This window comes from Falco biarmicus, chromosome 1 (genome assembly GCF_023638135.1).
Source record: "Falco biarmicus isolate bFalBia1 chromosome 1, bFalBia1.pri, whole genome shotgun sequence".
NCBI lineage: Eukaryota > Metazoa > Chordata > Aves > Falconiformes > Falconidae > Falco > Falco biarmicus.
The window spans coordinates 19,244,658-19,258,104 of record NC_079288.1 but is presented as its reverse complement, the minus strand read 5'-3'; the positions used below and the strand labels follow the sequence as shown (position 1 = coordinate 19,258,104).

General features: G+C 48.7%; 1 protein-coding gene across 4 annotated transcripts in view; it reads left to right on the top strand.

Annotated features, from left to right (window-relative positions):
• The window catches only part of TAOK1 (TAO kinase 1), a 75,286-nt gene extending 61,841 nt beyond the window's left edge, over positions 1-13,445 (top strand). For 3 of the 4 annotated variants that reach the window (XM_056322377.1, XM_056322461.1, XM_056322533.1), the window contains one exon: positions 4,164-13,445. In XM_056322377.1, the coding sequence (XP_056178352.1) occupies positions 4,164-4,625 (462 nt within the window). In that variant the 3' untranslated portion in view covers positions 4,626-13,445. The remainder of the gene's footprint in view (positions 1-4,163) is intronic. The other variant, XM_056322608.1, reaches the window with a different exon arrangement.
• Positions 13,446-13,447: the final 2 nt, after the last annotated feature.

Sequence of the window (13,447 nt, the reverse complement as noted above, 5' to 3'; positions counted from 1 at the left end):
AGGCTAAACTTTCTGCCAGCTCAGCTGTCCTATGTGAGCAGCTTCTGGCTGGGTTAGAGCTGCTTGAAGCGTGCCAGAGGGAGTCATGCCTCTCTGGGCAGAAGGGAAAGTGAACTGTTCTTTCTGTCTCTGAGCTGCAGATTAGCTTCCCCAGCTCATTACAGGACAGACAGTAACAGCCTAAAGCTGGAGGAGGGGTGTGCTTTTGGAATTTGCATAGTATCACTGTTGGGTATCTTTGGGGAGGGGGCTAAAGGTAAAATGTATCTGAGACCCTGTGTTTCATGGTAACACTATTCTACTGCAGATCTGTTCCGTTTGTCAAATCTGTGGAGACCAGGCTTTTTTTTCCCTATAAAATTATGCTTGTTACAGAAATGCCGCTGTCTGCAGCATTTCCCTAAGCGAACTGAAGTAGCCAGACCCACAGGCATGGGTGACATGCTGCTCCCTAGATTTCAGCTTGTGATTGGCTATGTGTATTAAGGTACTCCTTGTTGAAGTGTGCTTTTCTGTGCAGTGCCAGACATGGAGGTGCTGGAGTGTGTCCAGACAAGGGCAACGAAGCTGGTGAAGGGACTAGAGCACAAGTCTTAGGAGGAGCGGCTGAGGGAGCTGGGATTGTTTATCCTGGAGAAAAGGAGGCTCAGGGGAGACCTCGCTCTCTACAACTACCTGCAAGGGGGCTGTAGCGAGTAGGGGGTCAGTCTCTTCTCCCAAGTAACAAGTGATAGGATAAGAGGAGACAGCCAGGGGAGGTTTGGATTCAATATTAAGAAAAATGTCTTCATCGAAAGGGTTGTCAAGCACTGGAACAGGCTGCCCAGGAAAGTGGTGGAGTCACCGTCCCAGGAACTATTTAAAAGACATGTGGATGTGACACTTGGGGACGTGGTTTAGTGGTGGGCTTGGCAGTGCTGGGGTCATTGTTGGACTCAGTGATCTTAAAGGTCTTTCCCAACCTAAATGATTCTGTGATTCTGTCAGGTGCATAAAGGGATGAGTGGCCTATACAAACCAGGGGAAGGGTAATGCCCCAGTTGGTGAAAGGAAATACACAATCAGCCTTCCTCCTGCAAATTTTTTCCCCTTTGATTTGCCCTGTGGGTGCCAGCCATCACCATTCATGCAACGGTTCCCAACTTTGCTGATTGGCGATTGTTAAATTGGGGCAATTACTCTGTGGCCTCAAGGTTCTTTTACACTTCTCCCAGAGGCAAGCGGATGGATGGATGGGTGCTGGGCTGATTAGAGGGCCCCCATCGGCCTAAAACTGCTCCACCTCACCATCAGGAGGAAGCATCTCCAAGGTGGCAGTATGCTCCCGCTGTGCTTTGGGCTCCTGCAAATACACCTGAATCTCTACAAGTAACTGAATTTGTGAAAACGGAGTTCCCGTGTGGCGCTCGCATGTGGAATAGCTGTCTTTAGACCCCATCGCTAGTTATTTTGGTCCCCTCCAGAAGAGGACAGCTCCCGTACAGCCCTGCCGTTGGGTTGTTGACGCTGGGTGTGCATTGCCCTCTGGCGGCACCATCTGCTGTGGGAAGCAGCATGGCACCCTCAGCCTGCTGCTGGGCACTGCTCCTCGTCTGTGGGAGCAGCGTGTGTTGCACTGCATGTAGTGTTCGGTCAAAACTGTGGAAGTGAGGCCAGTGACTGAAGGAAACACACATCAGCCTGTGATGATGGCTTTCATTATGGGCCAGGATTGAAGTGTGTTGTGCATAGAAAGTCCCTATGAAACATTTGGTGTCAGTAACGGTGACAGGAAGCTTAGCAGTGCTGCTTCATAGAGAGGAAAAAACCAATAAAAATAAGATATAGCATAGTATTTTGTGTGTTTGTGTCCCTGTGTTGCCTTGAAGCATCATCCAGTTTCTTACTGTTCTAACTTCCATAGGTTTATTTAGCAATACATGCAGTCCTAGCACATTACAAGTCACAAAGTCATGGACTAACAGTGACACGCTGTTTCTTGTTGGGGTTACAGTCACTTAGCAGCGGCTCAAGGGAAAGTGGGTGCAAAAGTAGATGCATCCTTCTTTTGCAAGGGTGGTTTTTGGGAGGAGAGGCGTTACTCTGGTTTTGTAAGAATTGTGTTGTGATTTTGTAAGACTTTTGTAAGAGTTGAGAGTTGCAAGTATGCTGGTGTGGGTCGCTCAGCAATGTCACCTGGTATTTGCTTGCACATGCTAACTGAAACTGGCAGCCAGAGGAAGGGCAGGTATGTGCACAAGATGAATGTCTGAATTTATGTGCACAAATATATACATAGCCTGTGGCAAAGTCAGTCCCCGGTGTTCAATAATAAACCAGATTCCAGAAGTTAGTGTGTGCATAGGACTCTCCTTCCTTCTCAGCACAGTGCTCTTTATTTTTGACAGTGCCCATCACCATAGTAACTCACCAGAGGATACATGTCTGACTTAGGCTAAGGAGGGAGCAGCCAGCCCCGTCAGCGTGCAGCCTGTAAGCGCCAGCGAGTGAGGCACTGTACAAGCTATACCCTGATGCTATGTTGTTTGTGTTGCACCAGTAATGAGCATGTCCCAAGAGTGTCTTTAAAAGACTTCAGATTTACTCATTTCCTTCCCACATGCCTCAGACACCTCATCTTCAGAGTCCTGCATCCTGGGGTCGTTTCGAAGTGATGTCATTTGAACGCAGCATGTTAGGCATGCCTTTCTGTGAAGTTCGGTTGTACCAAGTTTTGTGTGTTCTGCTGGCACAAAGACTGAAAACTCTGAGCAGCTGGACATGCTGAAGACATTGTAAAGGGAGGATTCTGGTTAGACAGCAGGACTGGAAAAAACAAGTGGAGCGTTTTGAAGGGTTGATGTTAGAGGAGGCACATTCTTCCCGTTCTGTCTTATCCAAGCTAGGTGGCTGCTGCGTGGCTTTCAGCAGGAGTGAGCAAGGCTGCTCTATGGAGAGAGTCAGTGTCACTCAGCTAGTGCTAAGACACAGACAAGTAGGTAAGGCAGTTTCTGAAAGTCCCAAATGGGTCAGGAGATGACTCGCACTGGAGCAGATTGTTTCCTAAATTCCAGATGAAATCATTTTGCATATTGTCTGACTAAGGCGAGAGGGTGCTTACAACATTCTGCCCGGTACCTTCGGCACACCAAGATAACACCTCTTGGCCACATTGCTCCCGACAGCAGGGGAGATGCCAGTGAGCTATGCTAAAAAGTCTTGGCTGCTGCTATTTACCCATTTGGTCTTTTTCATCCAGGCCAAAAGTGGCTTTTTCAGTGCTGGCACAAAGATAATGGAGCGATTCTTTGGTTCTCCACCTGACTGCAAAGATTTCAATAAGAAAGGCTTTCATCCCTACCTGATGGGTGTCAGGAGGCCATAGCCCCATGTTTTCTGTACTTCCAGAGCTGATCCCAGTGCCCCTGCCGAAGTACCGTTGGAAACCAATTTGGAACAGTGTTACAGGGAAGAAATTGGAGTTGCCAGCTTGCATCTCATCTAGCTAATAATCTGCGACACAATTCAAACATCACTGCCTGCTTTCTTGAGCCACACACCCTGGAGAAAGTATCGGGGTAATAAAATATGAGAAACCAATTTAGAAAGAGGGTAGATAGGAAATGATAAATATGAGCTAAAAATCTGGCCAGTGAACATGGGAGAGGAAACTGAATGTGGGCTCATACATTGAATCCTGGAGGAAATAGGAGTCATCATGCTTAGATTCAGCTACAAACAGCAAAGGTCAGGTCACATTAAGCTGTGTTGGCAGGTATTTGACTGCATAGGCACTGTGCTCGGCTGTATCTGAAGGTGCTTTCCTGGTAGGCTTTTATGGAAGCTGTAGACTTTGTTGCTTCTTAAAAGATTAATCTATGTCAAGCTGTTCGTATCGGTGCAAATGTTGGATTTGCATCCCCAAAACTTTTGTATTCCCCAGGGAACGAGACGCTCCAACTGGTACTCACCATGCTTTGACGTGTGCAGGTTTGTGGGACTTGCCCTTTGGTGTTCAGAACAAATTGCATGTCAGTGGACATGTGATCTAGATCCAGTCTCGTGTGGAAACACGGGGAGAAGGTTCCTCGTTAGCTTGCTGTTACAAGTCCTGCAGAGACTTGAGGCCGTGCCTGTGAAGGAGTCCTGCTGCTACAGACTGTCTCTTCTTTTTTCCTTCCTAGATTGAGGAGGAGATGCTGGCGTTGCAGAATGAGCGTACCGAACGGATACGAAGCCTGCTGGAGCGTCAAGCTCGCGAGATCGAAGCCTTTGACTCAGAAAGCATGAGGCTAGGTTTTAGTAATATGGTTCTTTCTAATCTCTCCCCCGAGGCGTTCAGCCACAGCTACCCGGGAGCTTCTGGCTGGTCCCACAATCCTACTGGGGGTGCAGGACCTCACTGGGGTCATCCCATGGGTGGCCCACCACAAGCTTGGGGCCATCCAATGCAAGGTGGACCCCAGCCATGGGGTCACCCCTCGGGGCCCATGCAGGGGGTACCTCGAAGTAGTGCTATAGGGGTCCGCAACAGCCCCCAGGCTCTGAGGCGGACAGCTTCTGGGGGACGGACGGAGCAGGGCATGAGCAGGAGCACAAGTGTTACTTCACAAATATCCAATGGTTCACACATGTCTTATACATAACTTAAACAATAACTGAGGGTGGCAATTCCACTGGAGCTGTCTGCCAACAGAAACTGCCTACAGACACCAGCCCAGCAGCCTCCTCAGTGCGGTGCTGACGTGTGGAAGCTGGGTGCACATGGAATATTGTACTCATTTTGTAAAGCATTACGTTTTGTGTTTACTAACTGGGATGTCATAGTATTTGGCTGCAGGGTTTGGGGGGGTGGTTTTTGGGGGGGTTTTTTCGTTGTTGTTTTTTACTTTTTGGAGGGGTCTTGGGAGGGCGTCTGAGAAATATATGCAGTTAGTCAGAAGAGTTGGCTGGTGGTCATCACACTGACAGGACAGAAGGGCCTCAGACTGCCCTCATCACGCCATCCATAGGAAGTCTGAGGGAGAATGGAGACCTCCTCCCATGTCCATAAATTTCGAACTGCCATCCTGCAAAAACCAGGCGAGCTGCCTTTAAGCCAACATCCAGGGGAGGAACAGCTGGATCTTCTGTTCCATTTTTATTTGTCATTAAATTGGATACATTTCTAGGGTATTGCCTCTGCCAAGAGGCATTTTCAAAGACTTGTAGGTGAGGAAAAAGGGTGAGAAGAGAGGCCAAGAGACACCAGGTAGTTCAGCAGGGCCCTTCTACCCAAGTGCCCGCTCCGTGTCGTGTATGAAGTGACGTTCTCTCAGAAGGCACTGGTCAGCTTCCTGAGAACTGTGTAGGTAAACCTGTCTGGAGGGAACAGGCTAGAAATGTTGGAAATTGTATTCCTGCTTTGGCACTCCCTGACTGTGCTGCTGGTAGCTCAGATGAGGTTGGGCAGAGGAGCATAAGTAATGCACTTGTAAAGCTAATACTGTGACATCTCATTTTAGCTAAGCATCAGAATGATTCTTGGAGCCCAGCGTAGTTCTTTTTGCTCCATTCAGAAATGTTTAGACTTTTAGCCAATCAGTCTCAAATGCCAGAGGTATTTTGAAGGATGCCATAGTCACAAAATGCCATTGATCAGGTTTTTCATTATTACACTACATCCACCAATTTATTACCTTTTTGGCTTGTTGCAATTTCCTGTTTACATGTAGAGTGTAGCCAACTGTTTAAATGTTTAGTTGCCACAGTGTACCAGGAGGAGCTGAGCCAATGACTTTCCCAGCTGATGACTAACCCACATCACCACTGTAGATCTTGCTGCATGTGAGGCTCTTTTTTATTATTTTCGTTGCTGCAATACTTCACAACTTTTACAGTCCCTTGAGATGCTGTGATATTTTGGCAGCATATCACACCATGCGAGAAGGCACTACTTCCAGAGGCTCGTTGGAGCTGCTGTACTACTGAAAGGAAGCAAAGGAGGTTGTGAAATCCATACGGTGATGAAGGGGTCAGGGAGTCTCATTAACCGAATTGCTTTGTGGCATCGTGTCATCCCTCAGTGCTGGGAACTGGAGATGCCCCCGTGCTCTTGTGCCGCTGCCAGGGTGGTCTGGGTCAGCCGGCACTGTGGGGCTGGGGGAAGAGCAGGCAGATGAAGTTTGGCTTGAGGCAAAGATTTTCGGTCTTGGGGACTGACCAGCCAGGGTTCTTTGTAAATGTTTTTCCTTGCACACTAATCATCTTGAAGAAAACACTAGCTGCTAACTCTAGGATTTGCCTTTAATATGTTTATAGGGCTCAAAAGCAAGGTTTTCCGAATGTGTTTGTCCATGTGACATATTTATATAGTAAATACTCTAGTGTCTCGCTGCTGTTCAGTACTCTCAACAGGGCGACGTTCTTTCGTTAGCTAAATTAACATCCACTCCCAATCCTTAACTCTCTGCCAGTATCCGGTGAATCCAACTGGGATTTCTAGCATCTTGACGTAGCATATCACTCTAATCGAAGGTGGAAACTACCAAAATACGTTTGAGCAGCCCCTTAGTAAGGAGCTTTGTAGTACTAACAGTTGACAGAAGCCTGGGGTGAGGCGGTGGTCCCGTGGAGGTGATTCTGGTTGCCCCTGGGGCAAGTGGTCACTGTGAGTTGTCCTGTCCTTTCCTCTGCTATGTTTTTATGTGGAATTGGATGTTTTGGGGTCATTCTTTTGCATTGCAGTGTTGTTGAAATGCAGCGAAACTCATTTTAGGAAAGGTACCTGTATTCCTGGGGTTAGAAAGAAAGACAAAAATGAAATGAAAGGCCAAAATTGTGTTGGGATTTACCATGTGAGTGTGGAGGGTGTGCCCAGAGCATGGCGCTAACACAGCGTTTTGAAGTTCAGCTCCTCTATCACAAACAGCAGCAGCGACTGCGGGGACAGGCTATACCTGCAAGTTCAGTGGGTTCATTCTTTTGCTTCTGTTATGGTTTGAATTTGGTCAAAGTCTCTGGCTTAAATTGAGCTACTTCAACAGAATTCTCTCAACCCATCTCTTTGTGTAATGTCAAGCATGACTGAATGCTGAATCCAAATGATGGCTATCCCATATTGGCTTTTTTTGTATTCAAAAAGAATTGTGTAGTAACCATTTTTACATGTATATCATGTGCAGACCTGGACTATTCCAACAAGTTAATATTTTAATTAAAATAGTTTGCAAAAACTGATTCAGATCAACTGGTCTAAATGTGTGTGTCCCTGTGTGTACGTGGGGGAAGGAAAGCTGTCCCAGAGGAGCCTGATCTCGAGAGAAAGCACCCCATTACGCAGCCGTAGCCAGAGGGACTCAGGGTCAGGCTTGGTGTGCCTTGGGGGTCTGTGAGGAGGCCCCTGGTGTTGAGAATTTTAACCTGTCTCAGGTGTATTTCTGAGATGCACGACCGACTCTACGCTAGAGAGATGCAAACACTCTCTGAATCAGTTTGCAAACTCTTTATTTTTAAAAGTAAGACCAATTACTCAAAAGTAAGACCGATTAGTCCATATTGCACTCGTTGCAGTCATGCCCTAACTTTGGTTTTAAAAATAACTGTAATCTGTAAATTGTGGAAACTACTCCAGTAACTCAGCAGAGGTGTTCTCTTACATCTTTTATGTTCGTATTTAACACTGGGGAAGCTCTTCTGTGTGGACTACTTTGCAAACTCTGTTGCAGTGTTTTCAAATCGCCAGCTCGGCCTCTGAAATCTCTTCTGTGGTTATTTTTCTCTCCCCTTTGCAAAAACCTAAAGTTCTGATGTAGTTTAGCTCGGAGATGAAAAAAACAGAGGAGCCAGCATTTTCACCTCCTTCTGATTTGACTTTCTTTCGATTTTTAGTTAGTTAAAATCAGTGAAAGGGACCATGTTTTTCTTCTGCCGTGGCCCCAGGGAGTCAGCAGCCACGGCTCCCTTCCACGCTGAACGTTACGTGCTTTCTTCCTCGGATGCAGCGCTGAAATGGAGGCCACGGCTCTGTTTCACCTGCATGCGTTCCAAGCCTGTGAGCTTCAAAGGGGTTGAAGAACTAGAGGTGGTATGATCCCAAGCTTTCCTCAGAAAATTCCCCGCAGCCGTTCCTTGCCTGGCTCGGGGCCAGGCTGGCATCGCTCTGTGTCCCACCCAGCCCTCCCACTCCAGAAGAACGTGCGTTGCACACTAGCTGTAACCTGCACAGGGTGCACCCTGCTTGATCCTGGGATGATGCTGTTCATTAACCCCCTCCAAGGGGAAAAAGGACACCTTGCACGTCAGGCTGCCCGGCCCCCTTGACCCTGCTTACGTGCCATTTCTTGAGAGGCAATAAATTGTATTGTACCACTGTCTACCATTACTCCTGTTGAATACGCACATCTCTCTGGATATATATATGGTATCTCATTTGTATATATTTATATAGTCTGTATGTACGGTGTGTGTGGGTATATGTGCACACACACCTCCTGCTGTGCATTTCTGTCAGGGCACTTCAGTTCTGCTGTTCCTTAGCACTCCTGTTCGTGAGCAAAAGCAACCCCCGCAGCAGGGCTCTCTGGGGCGAGGGCGCGTACATCTGCACATGCCGTGCCAGAGCTGAACGCAGTCAAAAGCCCTCGCTTAACTACTGCCCTGCTCTAATTGTAGCTTGCTTTTTCTGGGGCGCAGGAGGGGTAGGATAGCTGCTATGGGTGTGCTGTAAAGGAGAGGAGAGAGCTCCCAGAGGGTACCAGAAAGTCAGAAGACGGCAGAGAAGAAAACAAGATGGTATAGCGATAGGAAAGCAGTTGAGGCAATGTACCGATCTGCTGGGGAGGCGGTGAGTGGGCCGGTGAAGTGCTCAGCGGGCTGAGCTCAGAGTCCCCAGCTGCGTCTCGCCACAAAAGATCACAAGCCCGGCACGGTCTTGGCATGCTGCGCCGGCACTGGCTTTTGGCATTCCTGAGTTCAGGCCGCCGCTAACTCTGAACACTGTCTACCTTTGTGTGTGTCTAATTAGAGCAGGTTATATGGAGGATCAAAAGGGAAGCTAAATTGGAAGATCTAAAATACGTGTGTGTGTGTGTGTACAACCTGTACATACATACGTAAACACGCAGGCAGTTCTGGTCCGTTCTTTATTCTGCCTGGGCACATGTGGTTTGTTACTTGAGCCCAGTAAGCAGAGAACAGCCTTGTTCTTCTCCCGGCTGCCTGCTCGGTGTTTCTAGCAAATCTTGCCCTGGTCTTTCTCATCCTAGAGGGGTGTGTTGCCATGCTGGATGCCCACAAGTTCCTCGAGTTGTGAAGACCCTTCTGACCTTCTGCTTTGTCCTCTACAGACCCCATCTTAGTGAGACATCTGGCAGTTTGGGGGATAAGTGGTTCTCGCATGTGTCAAGTCCCACATGTTCATCCAGCTGCAGTATTTACCCCCCGGGGCAGCCCAGCCAGCTCAGCAGCATGCCAACACGGGCCCTCTTCTTTGTGCTACCGGAGAATTCGGAGGTAATTTTCTCCCTTGTCCCTTTTGGAATGTCTCTTGCAAGTTTTGTAGGAGAGGCTTGGGTTTGGTTGGGACATCCTTAGCCTTTCACAAGGAACAGCGTTGTCTTTCGCTGTGCTCCTGCCCGTGGGACTCTCCCACCCCGGCGCTGGCCGGCAGCGAGCCCGGAGCCACGTGCCCAGGCTGGAGGACTGGTGGATGCCCAGACAGGGATGCCAGTCGGTGTCCCTCTGCTGTGTTTCAGTTTGCACTTCTATGAGTTGATTGAGCTGGAGTCTGTTGAGAAATACATGTGAGGTGCTTTAGAGGGTTGTGGGTAGCTGTTTACAGCCAAATAAAAAAAAAAAAAAAAAAAGCTGATATATCTAGTGGCTATAGTAAACATCACCCCACCAGGGAACGATGGCAGCAGATAACCCTGGTTGCTGTTGCACAAGGGGGTTCAGCCAGCTGGGGCCCTGATGCTGCCTGCTGCGTCCCTGCCCTGCCCCCTTCCCCTGGGGAAGGAGAGACCTTTGTCAGCTAGAGAGGGACTTAGTAAATCGGATTTGCCAGCAAACAAGCACCTTAACCACTGAGCTGTGGGTCTCAATACTTGCACTTCACCTGAAGGCTCCTCTGCGGGAGGAGGAAGGCAGTTTGGTACGTGACCGTTGGCTTTGCACCTACCTGGCATCTTCAAAACATCCCAAAGCCACGTCCTAGGGAAAAAAAAACCAACCACCATCAGTTCCCTCTCTCCTTGCTTTCTCTGAGTGCACACACTGAGTCCAGGAATGAGTAACCAGGAGGGCTGAGCATTGCCCCCATGGATGTGAGCAAACCTGGGGGGGATCTTCCCCTCCACCTCGCCCCTCCAGTCCCCTGCCCCGCTCCCCACCCTTGAGTACGGGTACCTCAGAACATGCACAGTTTGTATTTTCACTGACAATTAGTTTAATTATTGTGAGTGAAAAGAATTGTAATTATCTGTAAATATGTAGTTAACAAATTGACCTAGTTTCTGTATTTTTTAAGTTTTTGTACTAAAATTTATAGATACAGTATGTGCCAGCTAGCAAAAAGCTACTGCAACCGCCAGTCGTAGTTCAGCATGCGTCTAATCCCCGAGACTTGTCTGAGTGATGCTGTAAGGAATTGTGCTTAAATATTGCGAGCTGGGGAGGCAGAGCAGCAGCCGAGGGGGCAGGAGGGCTGGGGGGCAGCAGCCTCCGGCTTCCAGCCTTCAGCCGGGTTTTCTGTCTTGGCTGCGTGGAATCTTCTTCCCTTCGGTGTCATGTGCTGTACGGTGCGCAAGTGCGAGGGACGGAGCGGTGGCTTCGAGCTTTTAGCTGGAGCTGAACTCAATGGGAACTGAGTTCGGGTTCTTTGCTGCAGTTTAATACCGGCTTATGACTCCATTTTTCAACCTCTTTAGAAATTATCTGGTTTCCCCTTTCTGACTGCTTTTGTCATAAACCCGAGATCATCTAAACCTACTGGAGGAAAAAAAAAAAATAGGGAGGGGGGGCGGGGGGGGGGGAAATACTTCCATTTAAGATCGTTGCCTGCTTTTAGTGCCAGGATCACGCATTTCTATGGCAACTCTGAGCTCAGCAGAGTTTAGGAATCAGCGCAGGGTTGTTAAGGAGCTGAAGTACGTCGCCACTGCTTTTGCACAGCTCCAGCAGAGCCTGACCGCAGCCGCTGGCCGCCACCAAGGGCGCGTCTGTGGGTGCGATGCCGGGGTCTGGGGGTCCCTGCCCCGCTGCGGCTGGCTTGTGCCGCAAGACCTGCTGCTATGAGAGGGGTGGGCTCCCCGGCGCTTCCGAGGAATGAAGTCAGGCTCTGTGCTCCTTGTCTTGTGGCAGAGGCGAGTCTGCAAGTCGAGTATAGCTTTGCTGAGTGTCCCGGGAAGCTGTGAGTAAAGGAGGTTGAGCGCCGGTGAGGCTGTGCTCTCCGGGTCTGGGTGTCCTGGAGGTCGTAGGGGACGGGAGCTTGTAAGGATGCAAGGATCAGAGGAGAGGCATACGTGCGCGTACTGGTTTGGCTTCTGGCAAGCAAACCACCCGCTTCCTTTCAGCTTTTCTTCCCTCCTAACCCCCCTGCAGCTCTTCCCCCTGCTTGCTTGGAACAGGAACGTTTTTTTTTTACCTGCCTAGAAACAGCTAAAAGATGGGGGGCAGCCCTGATGTAAATAATTAACGTTACAAAGTGAAGTGTGTATAACATAAAAGGCTACAGCCCTTTGGTGACTTGTAAATGCTTGAGGAAGGTTCTGGTAAGACGCGGAGGGCCAAGCGACCTGCCTGGGGCTCTGCAGCCATCGCTGCCCCACCGACACCGCGGGTCGGGAAGGGGGGGACCCCCCCCGCCTACCTTTGCTGCGGGACCCCCCCCCCCGCTTTAGTGGATGGGAGGGTAGCGTAACGTGTGTAATACGGATAGGAGAAGCTGTGTGAGGTGTGTATAGTGTATATTTTTTAAAAATAGCTTGCTTGTATTGTGGAGATTTTAAAGACAAACTTGAGAATTCTAGCCTAACTATTAACACAAGTTTAACATCAGTTACCCCACTGGGTTCAGAGCCTCTTGAATGTATATTCCTTTTTGTAACCTAAATGACCTATTCTTCTACCAGTCAGCCAGACATCCTATTTATATTTTTAATTTTATATATTACTTTCCATTCGTTTTCATTATTTCCAGCATGTTTCTGGGTTTGGGTTTTGTTTTGTTTGGGGTTTTTGTTTTGTTTCTTTTTGCACAAGCATTTTGTGAAGTCAAGGAAATGTTAACTCAAATCTGGTGTTTTCCAACCTGTTCCCCCTTCCCCTTCCTCTCCTCCACCCCTGGTTTGTCGTTGGGTTTTTTTTTGTTGTTTTTACCTTCCACCAACAGTTTGGGATTTTTCTGGGCTGGGATGCAGCGGGTGGGAGGAGGGGACGGCTATTTTCCATTTGCAGCTTCTGTGCAAACGCCAGGTCTTTTTCCAGTCAACTGAAAACACTTCAGTTGCTGGTTGCTTTAAAAAGAAAAAAACAAAAATAAAAGAAAAATGTAACCTTATCAGTCTGACTAGGCCACGGCGGGAGGAGGGGAAGTGCACACCTGTAGCCACACAACTCTAGCTTTGGCTGCGAAACAAAAGCGAACCTTTCCCGGCGAGCGGGTAACCACGAGGCAGCTCCGAGCCCACCGAGGCTTCGCCGGGCGCAAGCTCCGTGTGCCAGGGCCGAGCCGTGCCGGGGAGCACCGTGCCCTGCCGCGCTCTGCCCTGCTTGGCGCCTGCCTGCTCACCTGCACAAAGCCCAGAGCTGCCTACTGCTGACAGCAAAGCTGTTGCTGCTTTTCCTCTCCTCCTCCTCCTCCTCTCCCCCTCCGTACGGAGGTCCGGCTCACCAACAAGAGCTCGCCCAGCGCCCGGCCGCAGCGCCGTGGCTCTCTGCTCTGGGGCATCACCCAGGTCTAGCAAAGCCCGGCTGCTGCAGCGCCGGGGGAAGGCGCCCGGCCACGCCGGTTTGTGCCACAGAGCATTAGTTAGAAAAAAACCCACACACATATCTGCTGTTTTACTATGAACACTGGTCTGAGGTTTCCAGGCCCAGCACCACGGTGATGGGCCACGAAGGATTTAACTAGGGGAATTAAACTCCTTTCTGCTTCCGTGTCTGGTAGCACCAGCTGGTATGAGTGAATCTACAGGTGTGCGTTTTCCTTCTTGTAGAAAATGCCACGAGCACTAACTGGTAAGGCTTAATGTACAGTATATTGTCAGTATTCTGGTATTCTTCTGGTTCAACATACATTATAGCTCATATATAACCTGTATTAATTGTATAGATTGTGCATTTAAAGCTGTTACCAAGTTGTCAGAAAATAAGAGAAGAGAAAAAATAAGGTCATATGTAATATTTTGTTTGTAAGTATCCTTTGTATCATAGCAAAGGAAATGTTAAAAAAAAAAAATCAACTGTAATAAAGTAATTTTAGTACACG